Below are 12,235 nucleotides of genomic sequence, written 5' to 3'. Positions count from 1 at the left end.
GGAGGGGTGACAATCGCGCTGGGGCATGGTTTGGTTTGGTTTGGATAATGTGAGTGCGCCCTTAGTAACATTGCACAAGGCAAAAAAAGGGTGACATCTAGTGGAGAAGACTAGTAATTAGATTAACGTTAATCTTACGGTCAATGCTTGCGGAAATAAAATTGGAAAAAAATCGATTCGTGGCCAGTGAGAATCGCTTTTGAATCAACCACGGGAAAAAAAACTATTAATCGAGCTCAGCCCTAGACATGACACGTTCATAATCATGACATGACACGTCATGAACAAGAAGGAGATTTTATGCACGTTCATGACAAATGTTCTTAAGTGTCATTCGCTAAATTATGTCTTTTTAATACAAAAATGACATTGTGTGAGATGTCTTTGTTATGACAACTTGACATTAATCAATACATCATAACTTGTTATGACAACTTGACATTACCAACACAACTTGACATGGAAGATTAAATATAAAACTTAAGAAACTACCTAGCTTTATGGGTTAACATTAAATTATGGGGTTGGTTTTGATATGGGCTGTCATGAGGCTATTATAACTGTGTCATGAATATTTTTCTGACCACTTTTTACAAGTGATACAAATTGCATGTGTCATTTAAATTTCATTATGTGTTAATACTCTGTCAAATACTATTGTCATAAATATTCTTCATTTCATAATGTTTTTTAAAATTTCCTCTAGGTGTTAGAGAAATAAAATCAGTCATAATCTAATAATAATAATAATAATAATAATAATACTTATAGAAATTGATAAAATTATATTTTATTGCATTTGGAGACCAATTCACCTAAAATTGAATGAAACCAGTACAGAATTGGGTTAAGCCATTCAGCATGTGGTCCATATTGCTGCAAAAACAATTAATTACATTAAAGTAATTAATTAAATTTCATTTTTTGTCTTTTTTTTCTTCAATGAGAAAGTCTTTTTAACTCTCTCTTTGATGTTGCATTTTGTTAATGTATTTAACACTGGAGAACCCACGGGTCAAATTTGGCCAATGTGAATTGATGCTAAGAGAAGGGTTCTTGGGATCTCCAGGGTTAAAATTATTTGACAGAGTATTAACACTTAGTGACATTTTAATGACAAGTTACATTTGTACCACTGTAGTTGAGGTCAAGAAAAATATTCATGATGCTGTTATAAAACTATTTGACAGAGAACTACAAATTAATTAAATTTTAATTACAAAATCAATTTGTATCACTGGTAAAAAGTGGTCAGAAAAATATTCATGACACCAACCACATGACAGTTTAATGTAATGTTAACCCATAAAGCTAGGTAGTTTCTTAAGTTTGATAATTAATCTTCTATGTCAAGTTTTGTTGTCTCGGTAATGCCAAGTTGTCATAACAAAGACATCTTACACAATGTCATCTTTGCATTAAGTGTCATTTGCTCAATTATGTCATTTTTAAGGACACTTGTCATAAACGTAAATAAAATTGTATTCATGTTCATGACGTGTCATGTCATGATTATGCAGGTGTTATGTCAGACTTATGAACACCCCTTCAAGTAAAATGTACATGACAACTTTATCCATTAACAAAGTCTCTGGCCCTCGCGTGATGATATAGTTGTGCATCAGCGAGCCCAAAGAACTCGTGGAGCGACAGCAATGCTGATTTGAAGAGATTCTCATGCGGTATAAGAACTCAACTGCTCTGAAGTCTAAAGGGATTATTCCTTAACTTGGTCATGGCTCCTTCGATTTTCGAGAAGGCAAGCAATATCTTTGGATACAAGTCGACTGCCTCAATTCCTTTTTAAATTCTAGCGTGAGGGGAAAAAGTGCAGCTAGTTGATGCTAGAGGAGAGCGACAAGGTCAATGTCAAAAGAACCTCGCACTCGCCTTTCTTGTGATTGAGGTCGTCTAGTTAGTATGCGCAGGGGGTTTGCAATGGTTTGATCTTGCGTCCAGAATAGATTAATAGCAAAACCTGAGAGTCAATGTAGAATTGTCAGTAGTCATTTAGTCTTGTTTAACAACATATTTGCGGCTCGCCTTAGCTCCTGAAGCCTCACAACCGAGTGTCTTTGAAGCCGGGGACAGCAAGGACACAGCACACAAGATCAAGAGCCCTTTTGTTATTGTGTTGTCTTCTAGCAGTGTCTCTGATATGACGCTGTGAGATGGATGGAGATGGTGGACGCCGAGTGTCTGACTTGAAGAGAGCTAGCGCTTACCATTCAATACTTATTAATATTTGATATCGCACAATCCGATTTTTAGAAATTCAGCTACATTACACTAATGAACATCTAATCTGCATTAAGGAGAGGTTTACTGTGTTTTCTCTTTTAAGTAAAAGAATAACTTTAATGCTTATAACTCCATTTATTCACTACCACATTTTTTAAATGCAACTCTGCACTGGGGTGAAATAAAATGTGTACATTCGTGAGAATGCTGAAAATAAATTTACTTGGGATGAGGGTAAACAAAAAAAGAGCCTACGGATCATAATATAAGCTTATAAAACCCAAAGAACCCTCTCTGACTGTAAGGGAAATGGGTCAGCTGAATAAACGGCACTGTTAAAGTCTCTCGGTTTGGTCGTAAATGTATTCAACAGCAGAATGTAAATAGCACCATCAAGCAAGCTGAAATAAAGCCCTGGTTTGTCCACTTCACAGCCTTATCGTATTTGTTCTGCTTGGCATTTTTATCTATATTAATTATTTACAACAAAATAATGAGCCCATGCTTCTGGGACAGAACTACAAGCAGACTGAAAGCCTTGATAACTTTAAGTTTAAAACAAAAACCTTGAATATTCAACATAATGTCTGACTAAAGGTTTTAAAATTCGTAAGTTTCGGGTTCTAAGAGCGGTTCTGATGCGATGCACGGGTAAAGTGATGGGAGTGGTCACTTTAAATAGCCATCTCTTCCCTCATGAATATTAATTATGTTGAGCCACTGTTTACAGTCAAGCAACCAATTTAACGCAGCTTACCACAAAAAAACCGCTCGCGATGCTGTGGTAAGCTTTGTATACTTAGTGTTAAACAAGTCTAAAGAAAGTCAAAAGTGTGGATTAATTTCCAAAGGTATAACAATGAAGCAAAGTGTAACACGTGTGAACAAAATGATAATTGTTTTGCTAGGTTGTAATACTAAATGTTAAAATTGTTGTTGAATTTAAGTTGATATGACTTTAAATGCTCTGTTTAAATTTTTTTGACAGTGATTAATAAACGTGAATTGTTTATTTATTTTGCATCATATTTCTTTTATTATAATGGATCAGAACTGGGAATCATTCTGGAACCAGAATCTGAAAATTTCTTACGATACACAACCCTAATAATGTGTCCATATGACTTTCTTTTGTGGGGTGGGGGCACTGTGCGAGTGAGACTAAGGACCTGTTTACACAAGAACGCTTGAGGGTGAAAACGTAAAAATATTTTATTGGATGAAGTGAACAAAAAAGTCAAAACACCCTCCAGAATGAAAATCTAACCGTCGCGTTTCCGTCTTAAGGGTAAAAACACCAAAGTCTGCTCACGTTGGCTCTCGTCGCGTATGCGTTTACATCACAGGCATGCGCCAGTTCAGGAAAATTACAACAAACATGTCAGATTATTTCCATATGTCAGACATTCAAGTTGCCATAGCAGCTCTGATAAATATACAAGTCTTTCCAGCAGTTGTACGAAATATTCACAGCTAGTATTACTAATCAGAGAAGGTGCATTAATTACCTCTATCAAATTGTTGATGCGCCAATTTGTCGGAGGCAAACCAGATGGCTTTGGACGAGACCTGGGAAACAAGGAAGAAGGTTGTACGCAGTGGACTTGCTGTTGTGTGTCAGTGCTTCACATTGCCACCTAGCCGCCTGGAGTGCATACTACATCGAATATCACACACTTTTGCGTCACCATATGCACACAGATTTCCCCCTCAAAACGCTCATATAAACGTGGAATTAAAAGTGGTAACGCAACGCCACTTTTGCGTTTTGTTTTCAGATTGCTTCTGTGTAAACGTAGCCTCACATGTTGCACATATCTGCCGCATCACTTATTTTTGTGGCTGTTAGTTCTGTTAGTAGAAGTGTAGAACCACATGTATGTTGTTTTTACTTTCATTGTTTCACAAGTTCGCCTGCCTATTCAGTCTTAATTAACGGAAAACGAACTTGGCTAGCTATCCTCGAAGGCTGCTCGAACCTGAGGCCGGGCTTGACTCCCAAGTTCAAGTAACAGACCTGCGCAGAGGGAAAAAATGAGCAGTGAAGGAGGAGATTGGGAAGAGGAGGGATGCCAGAAGAATTGCAGCTGTGCAGAGGCATGGAGACAGCCTGAATGTTTAGGTTCCTCCCTAACCTATGTTTACTGCAGTAAAAGAGTTCATTTTCATCATGGTGCTGCTGCTATCGCTGTATAATCCTGTATTTGTTTTCCAGAAGCCTGCAGCACTTTTATGTGAGGTGAAGAGAAAGAGCGCAGTCCTATTCAAAAGTGCAAAAGATTGAGGTCATCTGAAGTCTGCTCTTAGCACAAAACACCCGATAAAGCTACAGTATTACGTAGCTATTATACACATTTTTGAACGTTCTTGTGACCCAGTGGCAACTTACTGGGTCCCGGTACTGGGAGCTCTGCTCTAGATTACTCACAGGATTTAACTTTGCATCATGCAAATAAAATATTTTCAACTTGCGCAAAAAATGCGTCACTCAATTTGTGTCATTGGCATCGCCCCGCACCAATGCATATTTATTTACATTTTGCATTGATTTTTATGTAATCTACTCATGCAAAAAATTAATTTAATAACAAGATTTTTAACATCTGATAATATGTGATATAATATGGTGTTATTTTTGATGGGTTGTGAGTGGTGAGGAGGGGAAAAATGCTATGGGAGACCGGTGTCAGATTGAATCAAATTCAGTCTCTGCTGACACAGTGGAAAATGAATTGCTTCTGTTAAAGCAAAGGGCACACTTTCAATGACCCCTGCTGAATATTATGTGTGTGGGACATTAAATGAACGCTTGGCACCCTTCTGTTTTTTCCTTGAATGCTTCTTTTTTCCTCTCTCTTTCATGCACATGTTTCTCGTTTGCTTACGTTGCCGGCAGATGGAATTGGTAGATTCCAATCAATGTTCTTCTTTGACTAATTGCTCTGACAAAGCTGGTGAGGATCCAGATGAATAGACGACTGCTAAGCGCGCCTGGCACCACGCACACACTCGCTCTAACAGCACAAAGATACATCTTCATAAGCTGAGATAAATAGCTGAAAATCTGCAGTATAATGATTTCCTTTTAAACACCTACCAGGAGACGATCTGTTATGATTGAAGCTCTGGATTAAGGCTATTGTTACACCGACAACATACTTTGATACATTATGTTTTACATTTACCTGTATGCATTTTATCCAAACCAACTTACAGTGCATACAAACCAATGACCTTTGTGTTGCCAACACAATGTTCTACGGTACCAGTTGAGCTGTTATGTTACAGTATATTATATCATGATAGGAGTGTTAGATTTAATAGTGGACTGGATTGAATCAATACCGTGCCATGACCTTAAGGAGACCAGTAGTCCAGACGTCTGACATTGATCGCAAGCTCAAAATCCTTTCTGCTCAAAAACCTGAATGTACCTTCACAATTCTGAAATGTTGAAGTGAGCTAATGAACAGTAAAAAACGTCTAGCACTGCAGCCACACAATTTAGACTAAACCCGACTCCACGTCCCTCCGGCATCGGTTTCTTTCCGGGTTTATTGAGTCTCACTTGTAACCAGGCCTGCTCCGCTACCAAAATCCAATTGACGACCGTTTGTGTGAGTGATTTACACCCAACTACAGTTGGTTCCAATGGCATTTTGCAGACCGTAAAGCCCCTGCTACAGTAATAGAACCTTATTAATGAACGTATTAGCTGCAATGCATCCCTGGAGCTCACAACATGTGGGGGGGGGGGGGGGGCGGTGAAGGCAGAGAGCACAGCGAGATGGGAGAAGGGTTGATGAGTCATCCTACCCGGTTTGCGAGCTGGGGTCGAAAAGCATAAGAAAGATCCACACGGAGGGGACGCGCGCTGCGAGCTTGCAGAGAGCGCCAGCCATATCGCTCTGAGCCCGGAAAGCCTGCAGAGAGAGAAGAGGAAGACAGCAAGCGAATTAGCAAAGTGTTAGACACCATCTCGTGATTAATTGGCGACTGCTTTGTTGACAACACCCTCTGCATGCGGCCAGTGACACATTAGCATTTCTTCAACACGCTTACAAGGAGCTCGCTCTCCTACTTGATGGGCACGCACACTCAGAAATACAACTTTGGAGGGTCAATTTTGAAAGATGTCCTGTTACTTTGTGTATTTAACTTAGTAAAAAATGTGTTACTTGTGTATTTACTAAAAGTTGTTCAATCAAATGATGGTGGTATTGGTAGCCTAGTAACCAACAGTAAATAAAACAAGGCATGCTTAGAAAATGGAGACAGAGCTGCATTTAGTTACGATTTGGCGAGTTATAAACTTACTAACAGTGCAGCTTGTAATTGCCAAACTAAATGCGGTGCAGAGAAGTAGAAATGCTGAATTTTTGTTGCAGGCACTAGCAGAAAAGGCATTGTGACAACGTTGAGCCCTATACTGTACATGGGAAAGACAGTAGGTGTGTTTAACTTCATGCGGTGCCGCAAGAACTGACAGGCGGTTGACATCAAACTATCACAAGAGCAGTTTGGAAATAAGACTTTGAAAATAAGATCACTCACGGTATCTTGACGTCACCCGCCTGTCGTTTTTTCCGGTGCTGCATGAAGTCGAACACACCTAATGTCAGCTGATACAGCTGGACGGTCAGTCTCGTAGGTTTAATTTTTGCTATGTCAAAATGTATTTGGCAAATGCGTTTCCATCTCCCACTATTCGCATTTACTCTTTTTCACATAAGTCATATAAAAACATATATATATATACAAAATAATAAAATATATATACACGTGTACGAGCCCTCGCTCGGTCTGAAGCTCTTTCTTTTCTTGGAATCTTCCGTCAAGGGTTTTCGCTGCTTCGTTCCTGGCTCTGCCATTTGCAACAACCGCTAGCCATGTTTCGTTCGCCTGCCTCTTTATTGTTTGCCGTAAAGTGATCCTACTTCTCGCGATATCTGAGACTTTGCGAGACTGAAGGATGGCGGGTCGGATACAGCGAACTTGCAAGTGGGGTATTCTTCCTATAGGCGGTAGGGCTGGGCAAGAGAGTCTTCATTCATCTTGTAATGTGTCAATTAACCATTTACCGACTTACGAAGATGATTTATTGACATAAAAATGCTGACTTGTGTCCCTTTAAGAAAAAACATTTGCATAAAAAATGTGTTCCTTATGAGGTTTTATGTTAATCTGTAATACCCACTTGATGGCACACATACCCAAATTATAAAAAAAATGAAGCAAAACAATTATTTACTATTTTTAAATTCTTTTTAATAATTTTCCGAACCTGATCTCTAACAAAATTCCTTCACAAAAATGCAATTATTTAGGCTTTTTGCTAAAAAAAATGTGTATTTTTTAAGAAAAAGACCCATATTTAAGGATGAAATTTTTTTCACGTTTTGTTTTTTGTTTAAAAGCAGAGGGCCTGTTTTTCATTTGATATATTTGTATGTTTATATATTTTTTGAAGAAAATTTTCCTGGAAGGCATTTTGTGAAACTTTTGTGAAAATCACAAAAAAATTCTGGCGGGCAACTTTTCAAAAAATGTCTGCCAGGGAATGAGTTATTAAAAGAAACACTCCACTAAATACAAGACATTGTACTGACTATGAAGATATCATATTTCGATTTGGAAAAAAGAAACACACACGGCGGAGAGACTCTTCTGTAAGCCTCGTTTCTCTACGGTAGTGTTTGGAAGTCTGTGAATCGTTTGTTGCATTTTTTATAAAACAGCTGACAAACCACTTCACCATAATTAAACTTCTCAGTGCTACTTGAGAGAGTAATTTTTTAACCCAGTACATTCGCTTGTCTGTGTCTATTCGCCTGCTTGCATGAAAGTATCAAAAATGAGAATATTAGTAATAAATTTGTCACAGATGTCACAAAATACCGATATGGAGATCCTCAAAATATCTCCAATCCACTGACAGTCTGTTCTGCTGCCGTTTGTTCTTTATGCGGCAATGTTTATACAACAAAAGTGTCTTTACGAGCGCAAGTACACCAGCGGAGTACCGGATGCATCCCCAGACGTGCCAGTGTTTGAGAATGCAACCTGTTTGTGACAAGTGTTTGCTGGAACCTACTGTGCAGAGCAGCACTGCAGAGAATTTGAAGAAACTGTCTAGAGAGATTTTTTTCTCTGATAGCCTGCCAAATGGCAGCCTGCAGTCAAATTTTATTCTGTTAACTTTTTCAAGAACTTTTTATCTGGATCTATGGCTGCTGGGGGCAAACATGTCCCTGATTGGAGGCTTAAACGAGTTTCTCTTGTTATACACTGGGAGAAAGACTAATATGAACATTTATATGCAAGCTGCATTAGAATTTCGCTAAGGCTTATAAGTGGACTTCAATCTAATTGTAAAGAGCCCAAAACAGCAAAACAATTCCTTTGCGAAGACATTTCTTTTTAACAAAGAAGCAATTGCGTTGTATTTTTTGACATTATTTTTTGGCTCTGTTCCTAGTGCATAAACAAGACATGCTGGTTAATATATAATTGCAGGTACAGTTTTTTCTGCCTTTTTCAAATGGTTATATTTTTATTATTTTAATAATTTGGTACTTATCTTGGATCACAATACACAATATGTTACAGGCCAAATGAATATAATATTTTCTGTAAAAAGTATATAATTTCTTGCTGAATTAGTCAGTATCAACTCTGTTACGCCTGTTTCACACATAGTCCGTGTGCATTGTGTATGTGATGCGTACCCAAACGTGCCGCCCAAGCCCTGAAAAGTGAAGCCAAAATGTCTCGATCACCTCCCAGTGCAGGTCCCAGTATAGGTCATAAACCCCGCCTCCCTCATTTTATTCAATGGCACTTGAGACCAACTAAACAATTTAAATACACTTCAATTATCTTTTTTCCAAAGCAGGTTTCTGTCATTTACTGTAGTTTTTATCACGCTTATGTAAATTCCAGTGTTTGTTTTTAAAATAAGTTTGTTTTTATTTATTTATTTAATGCTATAAAATGGTGGTGTCACGTCATGATTGACAGCTGTGATATGCGCATTCTGCGAGAGCGAGGGCGGGGCATTGATTTCGCGGCTTTACTTCCTGCTCAATACTGTGCAGGACTGGTCCCGAAATCGCTACTGCACAGACTCAAGACCCAATATGTCAACGGCGTATCGGGACAATGGCGGCTTTTCTTTTCACCAATGGAAGAGAGCGAACGGGCGTCTTCCATCTTTTTTTACAGTTTGTGTGTGTACCCATGTTAACGGGTTAGAGCTTTCACACAGCATACGTATGCGGTCCGTACTGTCCGTTGCAGATGCGGTGCGGTACAGCAGTGCTGCGATCGTTTCCGCACTGAGTCAGTTTTTCCGGTACTGCAGGCAAACTGCAAGCAGTGAATTGAAGTGATAGCGCATGCGTAGTCTTCAAAAATACATTTACACAAAAATGCAGCAGTTTCACCATAAATGCATATACATAAAGTATGCTATGAATTTTTAGCAGTATCTTTACTTTAATTCTGGGATTTAGCAGTAAAGTCAACCTGTTTGACGGACAGGGAAGCGCACCTGTCAATCAGCTCTATTACGTTACATAGCGAGGCCAGCGACAAACGTGTTCAGTAAACAGGAGTAATATATGGAATAATATGTGCATCTTTGAATAATTGTAAGAATACAGTTCCTTTAAATGTAATTTTTGTCATATAAAGTTTTGACCACTGTTATTGAGCCTTTTTAGACTTTGTTAGTGCGGTTAACAGCGTGTTTGGCGCATTTACCTCAGTTTTTTACAGTAATATTGCTGTTTTTCCGGTAATAATATTAAAATTTACATGTCAATCCTGTGATGACTGCCAGTTCTGTTACATACTGTCAACACTATTACTCTACTTTGGAAACAGAGTATGACGGTAACAGAATTGACACGGACTAATACGGATAACAGGAAATGGTGATTTTCAGCTATATAAGGGGCTGTTTATATCTAATATTAAGATGCGTTGTTGGTTGATCGGATCACAAGTGGAAAGTTCTTTTGTCCACTTTTTTTGTCAATCATTTCTGTCTGGATTACTTTGAAGTGGTGGTCTGTGGGCAAGTCCCTCTGCCTTTGCTTAGGCACGAGCAGGTTCAAATTAAAGCGCACTAATATTAGGTCAGAGTCCGCTGCTTGTGTTGTTAGTAAACATGTTGCACAACATGCACAACATGTATGTAAGAACTTGCTCTGATATTTCAGAGCACTCAATGAAATAAGATTGCGCAACTTACAAAAAAATTTAAGTGAGGGACAGCAGCCGGTTTAGTTTTATCAATGAAAGCCTAAAGATCCCACTGAACACTGTGGGATTGTGCTAGAAGTCATGTCCGATGTAAAATCATTGTGCTCGGTACATTACACATTAGATCAACAGGCCGAGAGTATGCAAGTCTTTTGTGGCTGCTTGAACACAAATGCATTTTCGACCACTACTGAATGTGGTCGAAAGTAGACAAGCTCAAAACGTTTCACAGCCTGTATTTAGTGTCATCCACTTTGGGTCCGATCGACCAAAACTCATCTTAATACCAGGTGTAAACAATCTCTAATAAACTTTTTTTTACAGAAAATAGTATATTGTTATGGCCTGTAACATCTTGTGATGCATGACAATGAGTACCAAATAATTGAAATTATTACACATTTTAACTATTTGAAAAAGCAGAAATAATGACTTTGGACACCACATATAGCTAAAAACCTGCTTGTGGGGTTGCCGTAGTACAGTATATAAAATTCTTGATTTAATTCTGCCAATTGTACACAGCTGAGCAGTTAAGAGCATAAGAGTAGTAAATAAGTCCTTCATCTACCGTATTGATCCAACTCTTTTCTTTAGGCTGCAGCAACTTTACGCTTCGTGCTTCATCTACAAGACCCTGCATGCATTTTGGGTTTTATTAAGTTTATGTTCATTTTCTTCTGTTGACAATAAACTAGCATAGTGAAGGCCAGAGGTGTCTTTCTTACATGAAGTTTATAGTTTGCAGATGCTTGGAAATAACAATAGCTTTCTTTACCAGAATTCGATTCAATGTTACGTTATACAGCAGCAGTGAGTCAAAAAGCAAACATTTTTGAATTATCTAGCGATCTAGTAAAGTTTCACAAGCATCCTCTGTAAACTCGCCACGTGCATGGTAAAACTTCAAAAGCATACCACTGAATCAGACGCAGAGGGTTACGTATCTAAAAGGAAGAAGAAAAAATCATTAACCAGAAAGGATGTGTTTCACTAAGCGTGTTAACACGGATATCTTTTAAACATCAGGGTATTATACAAACCTGTTTTTATGCATTTACATGCAAATCAACAAATATGCTAAGCAGAAAAAAAAAAGTTTTTTAAATGGATTTTTGAGATTTGTCAGGTTACTCGCAGACAGGCAGCGGCGTCAGCGTCTACACCAGTGGTTTTAACAATTTCAATAGAAGAGCTGCTTTTACTGCAAACTATCAAAAGTTACATCCAGTCATAAATAGCATCTGCTGCCAATCTGTTGCAATGCAATAAATACCAGGGCGAATCATTCTTCCTCATTTACCATTCAAATTTGTAACTGAGACAAGATTTATTTTGATTAATGACAATAATTTTAATGCTAGGGATTCTTATAATACGTGTATGCAGTGCCCCCCGAACAACTAGGGGGACACCTTTCTCTTAATTTAATGCAGCGATGCACAGAACAATTGGCGAGTGACATTTCTGTGCCGCAAGAGCAATTCAAAAGCATAACAAGTAGTGTGATCTCTCGATACTTTTATGTCATATAAAAATTACTCTCTGTACATGAGCTGCATACAATTGAACACGCTTATCGACGTGTGTCTTGATATAATGGGTATGGTTTTCTAACAAAATTAGCGTCTGGAGCAGAAAAGACAGAAAAAGTGCATGCCTGCATGATCATTTCACTGTATTATTTACTGCCATGCTAGCCACACAATGAGTAACACTGGTCTAC

General features: G+C 38.3%; 1 protein-coding gene across 1 annotated transcript in view; it reads right to left on the bottom strand.

The window, feature by feature from the left end:
- gabra3 (gamma-aminobutyric acid type A receptor subunit alpha3) overlaps positions 1–12,235 on the bottom strand; it is a 211,946-nt gene that overhangs the window by 163,840 nt on the left and 35,871 nt on the right. Inside the window, exon 2 of the mRNA XM_065287272.1 lies at positions 6,058–6,164. Within this exon, the coding sequence (XP_065143344.1) occupies positions 6,058–6,143 (86 nt within the window). The 5' untranslated portion in view covers positions 6,144–6,164. The remainder of the gene's footprint in view (positions 1–6,057; positions 6,165–12,235) is intronic.

The sequence above is a fragment of the Paramisgurnus dabryanus genome, chromosome 18 (assembly GCF_030506205.2).
Source record: "Paramisgurnus dabryanus chromosome 18, PD_genome_1.1, whole genome shotgun sequence".
Classification (NCBI taxonomy): domain Eukaryota; kingdom Metazoa; phylum Chordata; class Actinopteri; order Cypriniformes; family Cobitidae; genus Paramisgurnus; species Paramisgurnus dabryanus.
This window is presented reverse-complemented; position numbering and strand designations above follow the sequence as displayed.